The 20,781-nt window shown below is 46.2% G+C and overlaps 2 protein-coding genes across 3 annotated transcripts in view; one reads left to right on the top strand and one right to left on the bottom strand.

The window, feature by feature from the left end:
• Nucleotides 1-20,781, bottom strand: part of LOC119386620 (coenzyme Q-binding protein COQ10 homolog B, mitochondrial) — a 158,547-nt gene that overhangs the window by 123,082 nt on the left and 14,684 nt on the right. The window contains exon 5 of one of the 2 annotated variants that reach the window (XM_037653907.2): nt 15,522-16,779. The exons of the other annotated variant lie outside the window; for it this stretch is intronic. Coding sequence (XP_037509835.1) covers nt 16,612-16,779 — 168 coding nt within the window. The 3' untranslated portion in view covers nt 15,522-16,611. Of the gene's footprint in view, nt 1-15,521; nt 16,780-20,781 lie in introns of those variants that run through there. 2 annotated transcript variants of the gene reach the window in all.
• The window catches only part of LOC119385450 (autophagy-related protein 9A-like), a 268,124-nt gene that overhangs the window by 102,965 nt on the left and 144,378 nt on the right, over nt 1-20,781 (top strand).

Here is a 20,781-nt window from a genome sequence, read left to right on the forward strand (position 1 = left end):
CCATATCACAGTGGGTGTGATCTGATCAGCCATATAACATGTGAATACTAAAAGTTTGGTGGCATTGAAAAGCACGCACTTGTATGGAGGGAAAAACCATATGGCTGCTGTTGGTGTCGTCTCCTTGTTTTGATTGACAGTGTTGCACTGCACGCATCCTAGGAGACGAAAGGGGGCTCCCCACACTGTTGTCGTGCAGGACAGGAACATTCTGATACGTCTATGACCCTAATGATACTCTGAGTAGTGGCAAAACTTCAAGAAAGCCACAGGAGGCACTAACACATCACACTTGCGACAATGTAGTGCTGTGGTGTCAACTAAGCCAAGTACTCCCGCTCACCTCATAAACATATCAAGACATGTTCAAGGCTATTCGTGCCACTAATAAACAATGAGCTGTGCTTAGTATACGTAACAATCAAGCAGCACAAACAGAGTTTTTAGGAGACCAGTTCGACTAAGCAGTTTGTCTCAGAAATTGTATTGTACAGCTATTTTGGAACTATCCAACTCCTTTAAGCATTGTACTCGTCAGTTCCACTGGCCCATCCTTTAGTGACAACAGCGGTGCATCAACAGAAAAAGTCAATGACAGGTGTGAAGAGAATTACAATTACAGGATACCATCAATCAGCAAGAGAACCTTATCAACTTCAACTATAATCAGAAATGAGTTCATGTGTTTCAAGGTAATCCTATATTTCAAAACAATGTTATGTTCCAAGAAATGTTATGTGTAAGCATATCATTGTGTAGCTAAGCCATCTTGAGCAATCGAATTGGAAAAACAAAGAAACATGGAAACACGCCTTGAATTTTATGTGACACCATAGAAAGACTTACAAAATAGTACATTGTTTATTCTTTCCGATTCATAAAAATGTCATACGACACTCAATGAGAAACAATGATGCGACACATCTCTTTTGCTTGCAAGAAACAATAAAGACAGCATGACACGTGCTTGTTGCAGCAATACATGCAAAAGTACAGGGTCTTTCCTTTTCAGGTGAACTATGGTAATACCCCTTCTTACACGCTGAAGCAGATTTAACAAAATTATGTTAAGCCCAATATTACCCAAAAGTTTGTTCTTTTGTAATTGATAATAAACACAGGCACACAACATTGATGAGCACTTCCTATCTCGTAAAAAAAGTGATCAACATATATCATATCATTAAAAATCAAGTGGAATATCATGAAATTACAAGAAAAATATCAAAACATTAGGACACCAGAGAGCAAAACACACCCCTCTCTAGTTTTCCCTTAAAAATAATGCCTCATTTTTACTTGTCTAACTTTAAAACATCTAAAACCAAAAATGAAGGACCCCTTTGTGTGACAATGGGACACGCAAGTCCCACTTTTCTGACTGCAGGAAAAATTTTCTCCCACATCGCCCATTGCAATTGGCGCAACACTAAGTCACTCAATTTTTACCCAAGTCTTCGTAATCTTGAGGAAAATTCTTTTTCCACGTTTTCAAAGGGCAGAAGTAGTGTTACAATGGCGTTGAATTTCGATCAATTTTTTATAATAGCTTCTGAACTTTCCTCTTCCAGGTAGAAATAACCTATCAATCAAAAGCCGCATAGTTCCCTCTTTTTCTGGTTTTTCAGAGAGGTGAATTTGGCTTCCAGTCATCACATGTTTTTTAAATTTGTGCAATAATTTGACCGATAAATGCATCAAAACACAACCCCCTGCGAAACTGCCACGCTCATCTCTCAGCGTAATTGCGGATATGGTGGAAATATTTTTCTTGATATCATATACCTCTTGAGAAGTAGGCACATATTCAGGGGCAACAGTCGTACTTGACAATTTCGACAGCCAAAGCAAGGACAGGCAAATGGACAAAAAAATGGTTGGTGCATAAGCCTTACAGGAACAGACCACAGCACTATGACGGCTCACAAGACTCACAAGAGGTGCAGGTGCAGTGGTGTGCTACTGCTGGAAATGAGGTCCGCACAATTGTGAAGTGCTACTCTGTGCCACTTGTTTTGGCCTTTGCCATCCCACCCATTGATGCAATCTCGAGATGATGCCTAAATGAGACAGTGAGACAGTGTTTTCCCACTTTTTGAAAACACTCTCATGAGTCAGTGGGACATATGCGTCCCAGTTCTTTTCAGTAAACTACTGGCTTGAATTTGATGAATTTGCTTGATACTATTTCTTTGTAGCTTACATCAATATACCACGGCCAGTTTTTATTCATCATGTCAAAAATATAGGCAAACCTACAAAGGGTTACAGGAACACTGAAGAGAAAAACAATTTTTCTCATGTTAGTAAATCACTCTTTCACGATGCCAAAAACACAATGCTTGCTGTGAGAAGATGCTTGGTTAACAAAAAACAAGCAAAAGAAAATGCAGGAGGCGACGTCGCCTTCAAGTTCCCACATTAAACACCGTGACGTCATAGATCTAGACTGTGTCTACTAGGTCACACATAGTTCCTAATCAGTAAAAACGAAGCACATTGTCCTCTGAGGAGGCCATAGACTTAACGTACCATGTTTCAAGAAATTTGATGAGCCAGTGCCAACAAAATACGAGAAATATTCTCCGAAATTCGTGGCATCATGTGCGAAGATTTCAGAGCGAAATTTAAAAATGAAACTTTTACCTCGATTTCCCTCTTATCAATAAGCCTGTGATGGTGAAATTAACGACATTATGAGGACATCACAGTCCTCATAGTACAATTTATCCATATAAACCAATTCACTGTTTCACTTTAGTGTCCCTTTAAGGTCAACCTTGAGCACAACATATGAGTGCAGAAAACCTTGCACTACACACAATCTCAAGTCACAAAACAGTTCTGCAGAGGTCTGCAAGGTGGACGAATGGAATACAACTGACTGCAGCACAAAGCTACAAAAGAAAGTTGCATGCAAACAGTTTCCTTTGTGGCCTCGTGCTGCTGTTGTGTTGACAACAATTTTACATTTCATAAGATTCATACTAAGCATCACATGTTGTGGAATGCAATGCAACACTTGCATAGCACCACGAGGCATCTTTTGCGCTTATAGTGTCACAGTGTTCCCAACCACAACCGGCTCAAACGCCATAACAGCACAGATCGCCCAGCTTCCATGGGATCGAATGCACCGCTCTTCTTCAAGGGCTTGCCACTGGCGCCACTTTTCTGAATAGTTTGTCAGCTACTCTGCGGGCAGCACTGAAACTGAATCGCCAGCTGTTGTGCTACAACGACATGCTTGCACACCTGATAAAATTTTTCAATTGCACTGGCTGGCACGAATTAGGGCCAATATTAGTCACTTGGCTCCCAATGTCGATTGCCCTAACCTAAAGGTACATCGGTATTTACCTGACATAAAATAACATTGGAACTTGCATTTCGCTCCAATTAAAATATGCATTATTACCACTCTTTCTACCTTATTTTTTAGCTGTAACAAACAGCGTTTTTGCCCATATGGCCCCTAGTTAAAGGGTTCGTAAATATCACAATAGCTTGCTCTTAAATTTTTATCAAGTCCACTTCTTCGTATTTTACAATGGAGAACCTTCAAATAACAAAACTGAATCACGTCTTATTAGAAGTTGCTAGTGAGTTCAACACGTGAACTGTGCATAAATATTCACTGCATACGTACATCTCTCGCTAGACCACTTTATTGCGGCCAAGGGCATGCCATAAAGATTTTTATACAGCAATAATTTACGTGACCAAACATGCAGTGTAGCATTATAAACAAGTACAACACATATTGCAAGCCTTCGACTACTTTAACACGGAACAATACCTTAAAGGAGCACCGACACCAAATTTTGCATCTTGTTTTTTCTGTTGCGATGAGTAGTTAACGACCCACTTATCACGGCTGGAAAGCTCATTTGCTCGAACGCGTGACTGCTAATTATTTGGAGACGATTTTATAGCGCCCAGTCGCAGTTTCGGTTTCAGAGAGCGCCAAGGGAGGCGGGACCCAGAGTGGTGGCTATGTAAACATAGCTGGCTGCGTGAGCACACAAAACCGCATGCACATGAGCACCGCATCGACAATTCTTTCAACAAAGGCCTCCTGGGTGCTGCTATATAATGCCCTCTGAGACGTTGATATTTCGTAGATGATACGTGTATGTCCACAAAAATCCATCCCACAGGTTATCTCGCCTTCGAAATTTTGTGTCAGTGCTTCTTTGAAAAAGAAAACATTTACGTTTTAACCCTACACTCATCTTTCAAAGCATCTTTTTTTTCTCACAGACATCAGTCACAAGAAACATATGAGAACTTCTGGTGTGCTCATCTTTTTTATTGTTCACTTTTAAAACGGCACGCAAGAGAATGCCATAATAGGACCTCTGACTATGGCTTATCCACAGTCAATTCCAAATTCTTCGTGTAGCCAAAGGATGTTGGCAGCTGTCTGCAGATTACAGCCTCATGCGCATGTCTGCAGGGTTCTTCTTCTTCATTAATGGCGAGTATATTGAGTCCTTCATTATATCTCATCATTACTTCCTTCAACTATACTTTTCCTACGAGTCTATTTTTAGATTTTTCCCTTTTTTTATGAACACAAGGAAAGAAGTTATCACCAGCTGATTGTACTCATCTTGCATTACAGGGGTGAGATGGCTGAAGTTGATTTGGGAGCAGTTTTTGGAGCAGCAAAATTTCGATTTTGGAGCAGAAGAGCCCTGATTTGGAGCAGTTAGCGGAATTTTTGATGTCATCTCAGGAGCTTGAAAAACAGATTTGTAGCAACTTGGGGGGACAAGTACATATTTAAATTGGCCTAGGATAGACGTACACTGAAGCAGAATTTAGAGAAAGTATAGCCAGGCATGAACTATACCTCTTTAAATACTATGCGACCTATCTAGCCAGAGTAAGAAACGCATGAAATAATTGAAAAAAGGTTCTGCAAACTAGGTTCACTTCATAAAAATTTGGAAAAAAAAACAACACAAAGAATGTGATTGCACAATTGCAATTACATAGCAGTAGGCCTTTTTAAGATCATGATATAATTTAGCAGATTACTGCTTTGGCTTTTATGGCAATAGCAATTATATGGACATTCTGAACAGGTTTTTGCAGTCGGCATCGCAGTCATGTTCCGTATAGTCCAAATCGATAACATACCCCGCGCATCATATTTTTTACCCTTGGGTAAAAGCGCGCGAGTGAGGGCGATAAACGCGGCTGAGGCAGAGATGAAAAGAGCCGACCGATCCCAGTTGCACGGAGGGCGCATGCAATAACGTAACACCGCATGCCAGGCCTGCCATTGATTGCTACTCATGCAGAGAGGAAGTGCGCCGCCCATCTTAAAGGAGCACGAAGGAACGCAAGGGAGGGGTGGGGGTCACTCGAGCAACAACTGTGGGCTTCGACTTTAAGGGTGCGGTCACGATCGCTGGCACGCGGGCTGTCTCGGCTGGCATCGCAGACGGCTCGTATACCCTTCTAAGTGCTGTGATCTCAACACTTCTCTCCTTTGAGCAGTCGTATTCTCTTACACCAGCATTTTGTAGTTACGCGAGATCGGGTCCATAAGTGTTAGTTAGCTGACAGCCTTACTTCGTATAATATTAGAATTTGATGCTATCGCGCGAATTCATTGCCTCACTTGCGGTGAAATGGATTTTTTTTTTGTAGATCTGCTTATTTAGCTTTTCGGGTTTCTCCAGAGCTTCCTGTTATTGTTTGTAAGGAGGACATCACAATAAGCGCCTTCAGCTCGGCCGCGCGGTTGGCACAGCGTCAAATCTACTGCACGCTTTCAACAGGCAAGAACAAAGGTGCGCTACCGCCGTTCGCTGCCCCCTCGTGCAGGACCACCTTCGAGAGTGTGGCGCAAGCGCCAAGATACCTCACCGCATTGTCTATCTCATAAAGCTATCTCGCACTGACTATCGTGTACAGTACTGCGAGCATAGCACCGTTGTCAGCGTACTGCACACTTTTATTGGGGAAGGACACAAAGGCGCTTTGCATCAGTCCGCTACCGGCTTCGGTGTGAAAAACCACCAGAGCATCGCAGAGACGTGCCACATGCAGGAGCTAGTTGTCGCTGCGTTGATGCAACAAGGGTGATGCCTCTCCCATGCACAGTATGTGCCGTAACGGTACAAACACTCCCACAGTAAATGCGTACGTAGGTGATGACGCGCAGCAGCGTCGACGCAAAAACCATTGCTACCGGAGAAACATGCTACGCACAACGAAGAAGCTGAGAGCCATTCCTGCGATGCATGCCACTTGATAGCACCAGAAGACACAGCCTAGTCAGAAGCAGCAGCATGCTCAGGCCACGGCAGAACATTTTTTTGGTGCCACGAATATTTACAACAACCCAGAGGAGGTTATGGCGGCATCATGGGAGCCCTCATTAGAAAGGTGCATAGAAACACGGCTGGGCGAGTCTACGCGTTTTGCGAACGTCTCATTTTCTTCGTATCCCAGGCGCTGCTATAGGCACAACTTGGAAAATCATGTTGTCAACTCAGCTTTTTTTCCAAACGAAGCTGACGTGGGCATCGAAATTCTGGCTTTCGAGGCTGTTTTGGAGCAGTTCGGCGCAATTTTTGCGATTTTCATGCTTTTGGAGCAGCTTGGCGCAGGAAAACGGAATTGTATCAAAAATGCACAATATGCGCAGCTGTCTCACCCCTGCTTCTACTGTAGCTTCAAATTGATATGCAGGACACTAGCCTTTCATTTTCTGTTTTGGTAAACCTGTGGTGCGATCTTGTACGCGTTCCAAAATAAGCACGGAGGCGTGGCATTACATTCAGCCGCACATGACTGCACGTGAGAGGTCAATGCAGGGCCGTGATGTCTGTAGCGGTTCACATGGGCCATTCGCGTGCGGCTGGATGTAACGCCACGCCTCCGTGTTTATTTGGAATGCGTACAAGATCGCACCACTGAGCACTGATGCACAATAAAAGCCCTTTGCATTTGCTAAAATAATATTGCAAACATTGAAACTAGCTCAGCAGAATGCTGAAGGAAATGACACCGAGCAAGTGATGACTAGCACAATGCTGCTCTTGTACGCTTCGTCCCTGGCAGCAAAAGGGACGAACTAGAACAGGCAGATTGGAGTAGAAAATCACTGCTGGTCTGAAGTTCAGTAGGTAGTGTTTCAAACATCAAGGTCTTGAAATCACCACATGAAAGAGTCAGGCATGATTACATCACTGTTATGAAAACTGAGAAAGTATCTTCAATGGAACACATGAACCACACCGAGAACAACAGTGTGTTATGCCACCGTCCCTTAGCGTCTCGGTGGTGGTGTGGCGAGAATTCGCTGAAGGTCCGGCACAGGGTCGTACAAGGAGACCCTGCCCCGTGCTGTTGTAAACAGGCGACGGTAGAGAATTGGGATCGTGCTGGCTCGCTGCACCAGCCTGCTGGTAGCTCAAACTACCAGTAGGCGTGTTGGCATGTAGTCCGTGGGGATTCGGGAAAGCTGCTTGAGGATGGGAAGGAGGCGGCACTGCACGACCGAAGTTGGGAGGTGGGGTTCTCAAGTCTGGAAACATAGGAGGCCTGTTAGGCCATGGCCCGCTGTGCTGCCAGGGCAAAGAAGGCGGTGGGGTGTTCCAAACGTTTGGGACCCTATCGTTGCCCTGCGGGCTCGCAGGCCACGACGGAGGCGGTGGTGGGTTAGGCCGAAACCTCACCGGCGAACCGTGACCGGGCCAGCGCTGCTGCGGGCTCCACGAAGGTGGCCACTGAGGCCTACTGCGATTATTGTAGAACTGATCGGGCCTCGGAGGTCCCTCGTTGTACAGATGCGCAGCCCCATTGGCTGACTCCGGTTGCGGCTCTCTGTCGCCCCTGGGCACACCTCTGCCCCTTCCCCGGCCTCTCGAAGCACCGCGAGGCCTTTGGTCTCCACCAGCAGGATCGGCTTTGTTGTTGAACGAAGCGGCCCGCGCAGCGCGCAGCTGCTTGCGAACCTCGCGTTCCTGCTCGTCGTCCGAGAAGTCCAGGTGTTCGGGCGGTGGCTCGTTGTTGTTCTCCCACGAGGCGTCCGAGCCGCGCTGCTTGCGGATCTCCGACTCGAGCACGTACTGCGTGACGTCCGCGTGCAACGGGGCGTACAGCACCGGCTCGCCCGGCTCCAGAGCGCGCTCGGTCAGCTCCTGGGCAGAGTTGAAGCGCACCGCGTAGTAGGGCGCCGCCACGGGGCCCAGCACGTCGAAGACGCGCCCCAGTGCCGTGCCATCGGCCCGGAACAGCACCGAGTCCAGGTCGAGCACGGGCTGACCCGGTTCGCTCTCCACCACGAGCAGCTGGTCGACGGCGTGCTTCACGTGGCCCGCCTGCCGGAGCTCGGTGCGCGGCAGCGTGATGTGCAAGTCCTCGATGGGAGGCAGGTCGTCGATGTCGAGCTCGCCGGGGGTCTTGATGCCGCGGTTTCGGGGTCTGCCACCGCCGCGGCCCTGAAACCGTGGCTTGGTCGTCGTCCGCTGGCCGCCGACTTCGCCGCCGTCCGAGCAGCAGTCGGAGTCGTCTCCTTTGGTGGCGCCGCGCCGCATCGGCGTCACGACTTCGACGTCACTGTCGGAGGACGAAGAGGACGACGTGCTGTCGCTTGACACGTCCTCTTCGTTGTCTCGGTACGATACCCGAGGCGTTTTGGAGAGCACTTGCGCGTTCCTGGGAGAGCCCGCGCTTCCATCCACCACATCTTCGGGCTGATTTTGCGCGTCGGTGTCCATGGATGAACACGGCACCGCTGCATCGTCTTCGATGCAGTTGGCGACACGGCCCACGATATCACGCATCAAGTCTACGACGTCTCGCTCTGCGCCGTCGCTGTCATTCGATGATTTACCTACGTTGTCGCGCAACTGCGACCAAGTTAACTGTTGTGAAAATCCCCCCGACTCAATGTTGTTGTTAGAACCAGTCCCGTCAACCAAAGGCTGCTCGCCATCAGCTTGCATTGTAATGTCTACAGGGATGCCGTCGTATGCAGACGATGCAGGCGACAATTGACATGCCGTTTCCTGCGGAACGACGTCCAAGTGCCCGTTGCGTCCGCTCTGCATTCCCACTCCCACCTGCGAATCAACGTCGCTCAACGAAGGTTCGCGACCGTTGCATGACACGCCAGCTTCGAGATACGTCTTTTCGGTTTTCTCGGCATCAACACACGACTCTTTCGTACCGTTGAATTCGTGATCGGCGGGTAACTCCTCGCTCGCTGCATCCATCTCTGCTTTTGCTTCAAAGAACGAGAAGGCGATCGATGTGATGACAGGTCATTCAATCCCCGCACACCTGAAAACAACTTGAGCTTTGTGGCGGGCTTGCATTTGTTTCCCTCCGGACAAACACGTGGTTCTCGAAGAGGCATGGCAACAAACTCGACTTGGCTCGAGTGCGACTTGGCTCGATTGTACACTTTGTGTGGTAACTCGAGCGATTGTATTTCTGCTGCTATTTATTACTACATCACAATTTTTTTTTTGCCTGCCGTTTAGCTTTGTAAAACTGGCAGTTCAATAAAAGGGCAAGAGCTTTGCATAGCCTCAGATCGTTGTGCATTGTGCTTAGCTTCATTGCAAGCATCACGAAGGCAAAAGCTTCGATTACCTTTACCCCATTTACCATTATCATTTAACATTACAAATAGCGCACGAACCTTGTGCTCGAACTCAACTGCAGGGTGTCTTAGGGAATGTTTCCAAATATCCTCAAAAATATGGGCAAAGCGATATATTTGCTCGCTGCCTTGATGCATTTTATGTGGCGGCCCACATTTTAGGATGACTAAACACATCACTTATGGCAGTAATTGAAGAAATTAAAATAACGTTTTAATTGGTGGAGACTCGGGCGAAATGGGAGAATTGGAGCCCTTGTTACGAAGAACCCATTGTCGGTTTCAGATTTCCAAAAGGTGGCCGCTGGTAATTTTAGCTGAGTCATGAAATTCGACCAATTTCGCCAGCGAAACCGAAACGCAGAAGAGCGCAACTGGCACGTGGCTTCCAGAATGAGCGAGCGTCGTTAAATTTAACTACAGTAAATTCAACCATCGGTCGACTTCGTGTGCGGTCACTCTGGTCGTCTGCTAGTAGTGATCGTCAGCGCTTGTTTCGGTTTCGGCGGGACTTCATTCCCTCATTTGACACGACCGCCTGTCTACACTAATTAAAATGCCATTAATTTAATTTCTTTAATTCGTGCCCCAAATGATGTCTTTAGTTATGTTAACATGTGGGCCACCACAGAAAAAGTAATTATGAAGACTGCAGCAAGCAAATATCGCATTTCCCTTATTTTTCAGGATTTTCAGACACATATTTTGAAACACCCTGTACATCTCGATGTGGTGTTCTCTGGCAGTGTTCCTCTTTGACCACTCGGTCACTGTAACTCGGTTCAGCTAGGTTTTCTGTTGCTCCGATCTCAAGAGGGCTTCATATTACTGCATGCCAAGACGAACGCCGGTGTGATGAGGCGATTTTATGTGTATACCTATGTAATCCATTGGCGTAGAAACAAGTGAAAAAAAAATCGCTGGAGCTCTCATTGGACGATGGGTTTGTTGTGCCCTCTCCGTGACAATGTCACAATATGTCCAGCATGGTGAACAAAAATTTCTCTTCCCCCTACACTTTTCGTGGTGCCCGCACTGGCATACCAGTCTAATGTGACATATCCATGATAGTGTAGTGATGAAAAATAGATGAGCGATTTGCATGAAACACAGAGAAAACCCACGAATAAAGGAAGCAAAGTTCAACAGCAATGTGCACGTTAACGAGTTAATGCCCTCCTTGTACCGTGCCTTACGACTACTACTGTACAGACGAAAATTTAAATTCACAAGTGGCCACACAGGCGATGTCATTTTCTATTCTTGAGTGCTGTCATCTTAGGCGTTCACACGTGATTCCTAGTTTTGTATGTCACGAAGTTCAATTAAGAATGTAATGAAATGACATGTGCGTCTATACAGCCATTACAATGTGCATGGTTCTAGTGTAGTACCGTTATTCAGTTTTTGTCTCATACAGAACAGCAACTTTAACAGCCCAAAAGCATAGCAATTAAACACATCCACAATGCAGTGTATGTAACAAAGTATATTTAATGCTTCTTGCCAACATCAGGGTTTAATGAATGTCATATGCCACACAGGTTGTTTGACATTTTAAGACCTAAATTTGCAATGCTGCCTACTGAGTGGCTCTTTATCTAGTGAATGCGAATGCAAACAGTGGACAAACACCACAGAATGTCAGCAAATGCAGTAGATATAAAATTTTTGAAAGGGAAAGAAATCAAAAGCTATACATAATGAAACAATACCATAACACAAGCATAGCCTACATGTTGTTTACAACCAACCTCGAAAGCTGGAGCAACGTAGGGATATACAAAGCAGTCTTGTTTTACAAGCACTTATACTCTTGCAAGCACATGTGACGCCCTATCAGGCTAAACAAAAGTAATTATCTTGTCGAGAGAAAGTGATCATTTTTACGACGTCCGCCAAATGTCAAAACTACATAAAGTCACGTATACAGCACTTCTCCAAATGTTCGTTACAGATTACATGGTGCGGTTAGAGTGGCATCAATTTCCTTTCAGCACATGTCATCGCTGCAACTAGAGTTGCATGTGGGAGCAATGGGGCAACAGCAGCGCACAGAGCTTTATTCCTTTGCAGATGAATTGACCAGGAATTTAAAAACAGAGAGCCATATGTGGTCTTGATCATATAAAAGTTCATTACACAGAAAATTGTGCAACATTGAACATCTCGCTGACTGTCTTTAATGTGTAGTTGGATCCTTTCATTTCTATGACATTTCTCTTGATTATGCCGTCAAGAGGAATAGACTTTCCTAAAAGCAGTACATTTTAGTGCCTGAGCGATGACAGACAAATGTCAATTTGCGAAAATCCGAAAGCCGGCTGTCTTGCAAGACTTCTTTTTCCCCTGAGGACTGACATGCACATACATACCTTTTCTGTGCTTTCTAAAACACGAAATGGAAATTTAATATGTTTCCTTTATGTGAATCGGCTGCCTATTAATGGTTTCAGCTTTGAACAGTTGCTACCAGTATTGATAGCAGCACAGATATGAACAGGGTCCCCTGAGGAAGGAAACAAGCCTATCGCCTTTCTTTGAAGCACAGGTATGGGAAAATTTGTAAACATTCGTAAGAGTATTGCGCAGAATGGTACAGAATCAAGTATGGCTACTGGGGCGGTATTCAGAGACTGTCGCCTTTGGCAACACTGTCACTTTCGTGAGACTTTACAAGACTTGAGCCAAATGTTTCATCTGCCTGTAGGCCACAGTAGTATGGGGCTGCGCCAACATTTTGGCTCATATAAGCCAACACATCCAGCACCTATCTCATGAAATCCAGTGAAAGTGACAGCATTGGCGAAAGTGACCATCTCGAAATAAGGCCCCTCGTCATACTTGGCTAGTTGCCACCAGCTCGTAAAAGTAATGATAATTTTGCAGTGTATCTTGTTGTTTCAGCGTGCACAGTGCAATACCCCCTCCAGCCGTTTCATTAACCGACACTCTCCAACTGTGGGCCTTTAGGACATAATGAAATAAATTGTTTTCATCTGCTACAGTCCCGCCCGCTATAGCCTGCAAAATGCATGCACACGTGCTATCCCAGTCAGACTCTCTTGTGTGCAAAAAAACCTATGCAAGCTGCCTTGCTACAGAGCTGCAGGATAGGACGATGGTTAGCTTACTTGGCTGTCAAACAGACAAAAGTGGGAGAACAGCAACAGAAGGAAATCTTGAGACCCCAGCTGCACTTGCTGTTGATACTACCACGCGCAGTGTACAGAAAAAAAAACTCCAGGTCTGCGTGACACACGCAGCACAGTCACGGCTGGAGGAGTGGCCTTCTTAGAGCCTATTGTAAATTCTCCAAGGGCACCAACAGCAAATACAGAGTTAAGGTACCCACTGCACTACAGTAAAAGCTCATTAATTCGGATTTCACGGGACTGGAAAAACTGTTCGAATTAACCGAATGCCGAATTATTGAAAGTATCAAGAAAACAATAAATAAATGTTTATTACATCAATGCACTTTCGTTTTCTTGAGGAATATGTAATTACAGTAATTATTTTGCATAAGAGCAGTGCAAAAGCCGCAACTTTCGTCACTTGCTTCACTTACTTCACAACATGAACGCTGCTCAGGAACCCCCATGTCTTAATCTGAAACGTGCTAAGAGCATACCTTATCATGCGGTTGTGGGTGGCGACCACGCCTTTCTAAAAGCCCGCGGCGGTTTTGGCTGTCCGCGAATGCAGTTTTCATTCCTTTGTGTAGCACATTTGCGACGTTTCGCGCTTGGCGTGCTCCGAAGATCGTCCGAATTAACCGGGTGGTGGCCAAATATGACCAAATTAACGAGAGTTTCATGCCATTAAACAATAGGTACGCTGGCCAGGACCAGTGAACACGTTTGAATTATCCGATTTTCCGAATTAACCAGTGTCGAATTAACGAGCTTTTACTGTATAAGCCATCATCATTATGCAAAGTGGTGAAATGCCCACTTTGCATCTGTAAGGCAATAGGAGCACCTAGGTAGCTGCGCACTTTTTTTGATGCTGTTGCTGATGATGAATTATGGCTGAGCCCTTTTTAATGAGTACACACCGTTAAATCACCCACTCGTCATGCAATTCACGTGGTGCGACATCTGGTGCGATTCTACACATCTGCCATGCAATTTGACGTCTGTTTACGCGACTTCTCGCCCGACATGACTCCTCTATAGGTATTTTCCTTTGTCTTATGTGCAATAACTGCAACGGACACTAGCGGATGATGAAATCGCCACCAAAATTGGCCGTTGTTTTAAGCTCACAACAGCCTACGCTGTAAAATGTGGTTAATGAAGCAGTGCGAGATTGAATGTGTATATGCCATTCTCGTTGCGCATGCTTGGTGGAAATCTGTGGCATCAGCTCAGTCCCTCTAGCGTATACGTGCAAGTCGTTACGCATCGCATCACATCGCCCTTCCGAGCCATTTCCCTTGTCCTTAGTCCCTTAGATGGGTTACATAAAATGCCACTTATGGGAATACTTATGCCCACCGAGATCGAGAAGTTGCGTAAAGTCGTAACACACTGGAAAGAAGCTGTTTAGTCAGCCCACAACAACAGCCGATTTCGGTTGCATATTTGTCCGCCGCCGCTGCCGTCCGTTGCAGCTGTTGCACTATGAGAAGAAAAGAACAGGGTTAGAGCGGAATTTGAACCTAGGCACTCTGCATGTCAGTCGAGTATTCTACCACAGAGCCACGCCGGTGCTTGAAACCTGTTCGCAAAAAGACCCTATACAGGCAACATGTCGGGCAAGGAATCTTGTTAACTGGTCTCACACAAAGCGAACTGTGCAATGAGAGGGTGGTTTAAAGCTTCCCATCCCTTACAAAGGACTTAGCCGAAGTTCATCACCATCAGCCACAGCATCACAAAGTGTGCAGTATGTAAGTGCATATAATGCCTTGGACATGTAGTGGCTCTAAAAATTGAATTGTGGCATAGTGGGTACTTCCCTACTTCGAAAAAAGAATGATTTCTGGCGTTGTGGGTACCTTGCACTTGTCGCCCCAAGAGAGTTTACAACAGTTGATCCTCCAGCTTTCGCTGCGACTGCGCCGAGTGTTCCACGCAGGCCCGATGCTTCTTAGCAATCACTTTTGGCAGTTTCTACTGGAATCTCTTAACAGCCAAGCTGTTTAAGCTTGGAGAATCCCCGTTAGTCACAAACAAAAATTATCATCATGATGAACCATCACACGCTCTCTTCATCCTCTTCTGCTTCGCTCACGGAACACGTGCACCAATTTGTTTGGCATGGGATGCAATAACTCTGATGGGTGTGAGAATGAGTAGAGAGAGAAAGAAGGAAAGAGATAGAAAGAATGCGAAAAAGAAATTCTTGGCGAGGTGGGACTCGAACCCATGTACATTTGATCCGAAGGCAAGTGTCTTAACCATTCGGCTATCCAGGCACGCTAGCAGAGCATAGCCTTGTGTAGTATAGCATAGCAAGGGAGTGGGAAAGGGAAGTGAGGGTTAGGAGGTGCCGATTTGTCCAGCGGGTGAGCACTCAACAACTGTACTTGCAGTAGGCATTCTGGAATAGTTTGAAATGGCCAATGTTACATGCACAGTAGTTTGTTTCCTTACTGCACGGTTGCGGCATGCATCGAGAATGGAAGCCAGGCTAGCAATTGAGAAGGCAATGCGCACGCAGCCCGATTACGCTATGGCGTTCTACTCTTGATGGCGAAGCTCAAGCGTCCTCCAAGCTTTTCAAGGCTGTTGGGATTCCAAGTGGAGAAAAGTCGGGACAACACATTCAACGTCAATGCAATAATGAAATGTGAATGAAAAAAATTAAAAGAAACTGCAGCTTCTGTTAAACCATCCTCAAATCTAACTATTATACAAAACAAATCACACCATTGCTGCATGCACTATTGAATGTGGAAAGGTGAATTTATTTTCCAGCTTGGTTTCCCACATTCACATTTCATTGTGGCCCAATGGCTCAATCCCACTAGCTCAACCGGTGTATAGAGACCACATGTGCCTACTGCTCAAGACAAGTGTGTCTTCCATTATAATGAATAAAGAATAAAGTTTCAAAAACAAAACTATTTTATTTTCGACAGCTCTTTCAAAGAAAAAAAAGACAGTTAAATAAACAAGGGTGTTGAATGCTCCATGTAAGTTTGCACCCAACAACAAGACTGTCCATAAACAACATCTAAAAAACAATCAGCTGAGGAGTGTTGTGCACATGCTAATTTTAAACACTGTTTCTCACATTAAACCCTCTTCCCAACCCATTACCCTGCTCATGAAAAAATGCACGTTTCTGCTAAGCTACTTATTTCAACAGCACAACCTCAAATGAGTTTTGCTTTGTGCCTCCAGCAAATCTGAAATGAGCAAAAACCAGCAAGCTGAATGGAGCATTAACCACACCCAATAAAGCCCGTAAAACTTTCACTAAACAACCATGAATGTGTGTACTTCAATAGCTCGACAAGCCCAACAAATGTGTCAACTTCAATTTACTGAACACGTTTTACACGGCTGCTTCTTTCCCAACTATGGTACAGACTTTGCTCATGGCTGTGAAATTACTGCCACAGTAAATCTGAAGCGGCCAGGGCTGGGAGGACACGGCATCTGGCCTCTATTGTGAGGCATCGTGTCAATCAATGGTGTCCTTATGGTTCTCCAGTCCTCCAGCTGATGGCTGCCGGGGAACTTATTGGTTTGACAGTAGCTTGCTTTGGGCCATCAACAATGAAGCCTTGTAACACTCTCGCTGCCACTCCACCCAATCACTGCCCCCAAGTTGCTTCTCCCCCTGGTGGATGAACTGTGCAGTCCAGAAGCGAGTTGGTTCCAGGAGGAACCTTGAGTAACTGGGGTGCATGCGTGAGAGGAAGAAGCGTGGCTGCGAGAGGAACTAAAGAAAGACTAAAATCAGTCCATCCACGCAGAGACGAAACCCCCTGTACTGCAGAGCTACTTGGGGGGCCGGCGTCAGGGAGCACCGGAGGGCAGCACCTTGCTGCCTCTCGTCGGGATCGACTGTTTGCCGTACAGGGTGGCCGCTCGGTTGAGGAAGGCACGTGTCATCTGGCGCACCACTTCGTCCAAGAACATGTGCGCCAGGTGCGAGTGCAGCCGCGAGCGGAACTCGAAGGACACCTGCAACAGAGGTCGACCGCAGAAAACGGCATCAAGCCGAGAGTGGTGGCTGAGAAAACTTCGGCTAGGGTAGCCACAGGATTGTTCTAACAAGACCACGTTTCGCATGCACAGTAGACTCTCAGTAAACGGAACTGGCGCTTGAATGAAGCAACTGCCTCTAATACGATTTGTTTTGTAATTCAATTCTGAACCTCTGTTCATCTCTCAGTAAATGGAATTCCTGTTAAACGGAACATATTTTTCTCGTCCCCTTAGGTTAAAATTAATAAGAGTCTACTGCAGAAGAAGTTCCCTTAAAGCAATGTTCACAAACCTGGAACAATTATGTACTACAGTAAAAGCTCGTCAATTCGAACTCGAAGGGGACCATAAAATTGTTCGATTTAAGCAGAGTTCGAATTAGTGGGCGGGTGCTAAAATGAACGGACATCACGACACATTGCGCTGGCAGAGCCCAAAGAAGCCACCTCTGGACTCGTTATCACGAATTAGGCGCTACTACACATTTGTGGCAGGTGATTTCGTCAATTAGGTTCACAAAGCTCTAACCGCAAACAGAAATTAATTGATCAGTCAGTGATACGTCAAAAACAAGCACAGACATGCACTCATGTGAGCAGTGAGCCTTAATGTCGAAATATATGATGCTCTGAAACACGTTTATTTACATGGAAGAGATAACGCAATCAAAATTAACTCTTTAAGGGTTGATATTTTTCGCAAAATGCACCCCAAAAATGTGTATTTTTTTATTGCTGAATTAAATTCTTCAGACGAATCTATTTAAGAAAATGATTGTCTAAAATGTTTTTGGGTGGCCGTGCAGTGAAAAAAAACTTTTGTGTTGTTACATGCGCATGGTTTTTTTCACAAGTAACAGCAAGATAAATTTCAGAAAAAAACTACACAACTGTTAAAAAATTATGCATTGCAATAAACACCTGTGTAGTTCATAGACATACAAAAATAAGTGCACGAAGTCACATCAAGTGGAAACACAGAGGGAGAAAAGCCACTTTTTGTTTAGTCAGCATCGTCTCGCCGCGCACGCTTTTGAGATGTCGCTTGCTCATCAACATCTGAATCCTAACTCGTAAGTAATGCCTCATATGACGGGCTGACGTTTACTGAATCAGATTCTAATTCTCCAGACAAGAGATTCTGATTCTCCAGCTGAATTGCCGCTAGACTCACTTTTGCAACCGAGAAATCGCCGCGCACTCCCATAGCACAAGCAAACTGCGCAGGTGAGCGCATTGAAGAAAATTGTGCAGCTGTGAGCACGTCCGCAAAGCAAAAAGCAGTCCGAAACCTATAATATTCATTCGTCTTATTGCCAATGAAACGGAAACGGTTTTTGAGTTCCCAAAATAGGAAATGCAACCACAGCAGTACAGTGCAGACCACTTATAACGTAACCGCATATAGTGCAGGACCGGTTATAATGCGGTCTTTTTCGACTCCCGTTTACCCTCCCATAGAACCGCATGTATACGCATACCGCTTATTGTGCAGTCCCCCAAGGTGAAATACCGTTTATAATGCGGTTGCGGGAAAATATTTCTGACAAACGCGGTAGCGAGTGCGGTTCTCAAAGGAGGGGGAGGGAGCGACGAGGTCGTTACGAAGGGCGAGGGCACGCACAGTGAATGAACGAGGGGCGGAGGGAGGAAAAAGACCGCGGCAGCGCTGTGCGGGCTCGCCGAGTGGGGTAGGATGGTGGTTGCCTAGGCGACGGAGTAGCCTTTGCACCGGCGGCGGCAAGGCTCCGCGGCCGCTTGCCGGCAGTGCGTTCCGCGTGGAACATACGATCGCGTCCTCATCAAGTGCGCTTTAAGTTAAGTTTCCTGTCGGGAAAAGCGTCGTCGTTATCACACTTGCTACTGATATCGTGTCTGCTACCTCGTCCGCAAATTGAAAAGTTTTGCGGCTTCATGACGCGAGCTTTCGCCTTTTCTGCCAGTGCGTGGACTTAAAGGCCAACTCCGGCGATTTTTTGGCCATGTCAAAGTAATGGTGCTTTTATATTCCTGAGACGCTCCTGTCACGGGTCCGATAGCAGAAACACTCGGCAAATTGGAGAATAATTTTAAATAAGTAAAAAAGCGCAACACCGAAACCGAAACCCAGCCGAGCATACTGTCTTCGCGTGACGTATAAGTGGTTACAAAACCGGAAATCATGCAAGGCATGCCGGTCCCGCCACGCGTAGTATGAAAGCTGCGAAAGCGGCGAAGAGCAGACGCTCATTTGAAAGGTGACTCCGTCGGAAATCTTGTGTGTGACTGACCGTGTCACGTGCACAAGCTGTGCTGTCGGAAAATGACAGCTGCAATTCCGACGCATTTGGAGGCCAACTGTAATGGCCATTCCTCTTCGATGAAGTGGAACTCACATGTTTAGCTCTTTGCTTGCCTGGTTGCACATTCCACCGCCAGATGGCACGACCTGTCCAGGGAGCTCAAGTTTGTGGGGCCGTGATCGGGTAAAATGCTGTCGCTGAGAAGTTCGCGGACTAACTAAAGCTTCTTAATATTGCTATGGGAAGAGTGCATAAGTTTGGCAATAGCGGCGTTCAACATCGCGTTGGTACGGCCGAAGGAATGCCAGGTATGAGCCACCTTTCGCACCATTAGGTTACGTTGTTTCGCACGATGCGAAGCTCACCGTATACCGATATAGGCCCGGTCACGGTGCACCCTGTATATGCAACGGGAAGTGTTTCCGTGGTGTTCACGCATGTGCATTCTTTAGCCGGTACGGTATTACCGTACTTTCCGTGCGGTAAACCCGCATTGCTAGCTAAAACACTAATACAGAGACGCAGGGTAATCGTTAGGTGCGAGTGTTTCGTGACTGCCAACGGGGAATCGTGTGCAGCCCACAACGCGACACCACTTGCCACCCATCGCACGCATTACCACAAGGAACTGAAATTCACACGCCCAGCCAACGAAGCGCTCGCCAAACACTCGCGATTGTTGCCTTGCGGATAGCAGACGCTCTAGGGGCCCCGCGGTTCCGTCACTTCCGCTTAACAAAAATGACGTCACGCACCCAATGTTGCCAATAATTTTGGGAAGCGAAGTGGGGAGAGTCTGGGCAATCAATAAAATTCATTTGCAATGAATCTGCGTATGTCTCCAGCTTGTAATTTGGCATATATAACGGGAACGTGAAAAGGAACGTACCCAGCGAATTTTATTGCGATCCATGGACCTCGAAAAATCGCCGGAGTTGGCCTTTAAACGAGCTTGGCGGGCTTTTGTCGCCGTTGATCTCCCGGCCGCGAACACAAACTTCGTATCACCCGCGCTGTTCTTTGGTTAGTGCTTGAGTACGATCTTTTCGACGTCCGATCTTCATGTTGTCTTGGACAAACTTCCCGCGACAACATGCTGAACCGCAGGCTAGGCCTAATCAGCGTTGGTTGCTTTTCGGTAGCGGTCGCGGGCGATAAAAGTTGCGGTTTGGTGCGGAATCAACGAAACTTTTTGCGATGGCTGCACTTGAAGGGAAGGGAATCATATCGTTAATGAAAACGAGGGCATGGTTGGCACATACAACTCTCGAATGGTGGTTCCGGATTCGATTGCAAGGTCTTTGACATCGCGCGCGCGCCCGTGAACTCGAACGATCGGTACCGCTCAGCACGTGAAATTTCGGTCGCGATTCGACATGGTTTCTGTGTAATGCGCATACCTCGAGGTGGCCTGAAACGTAGTCGGCGAATTTCCGCGATGACACTTTGTTTTGTTTGCTTTTTTTTCCCCCGTGTTCATTTCGTTGGCAATGCGGGTCTTTGGCGGTTAATTTTTTAACATTCCGAGATTTAAGTGGTTGTAAGCGCCCCAAATCGCATGTGTTGATTATCGGACACGCGAGGCTACATGCTCAACACGTTTTGCGCAAGTGCAGCCATTGAAGAAGGTTGTTTTGGTTATAGTGCGGTACCGCTTATAGTGCGGATATTCGCGACTCCGGCGACTTACGTTATAA

Source organism: Rhipicephalus sanguineus, chromosome 3 (genome assembly GCF_013339695.2).
Source record: "Rhipicephalus sanguineus isolate Rsan-2018 chromosome 3, BIME_Rsan_1.4, whole genome shotgun sequence".
In the NCBI taxonomy this organism is placed as follows: Eukaryota; Metazoa; Arthropoda; class Arachnida; order Ixodida; family Ixodidae; genus Rhipicephalus; species Rhipicephalus sanguineus.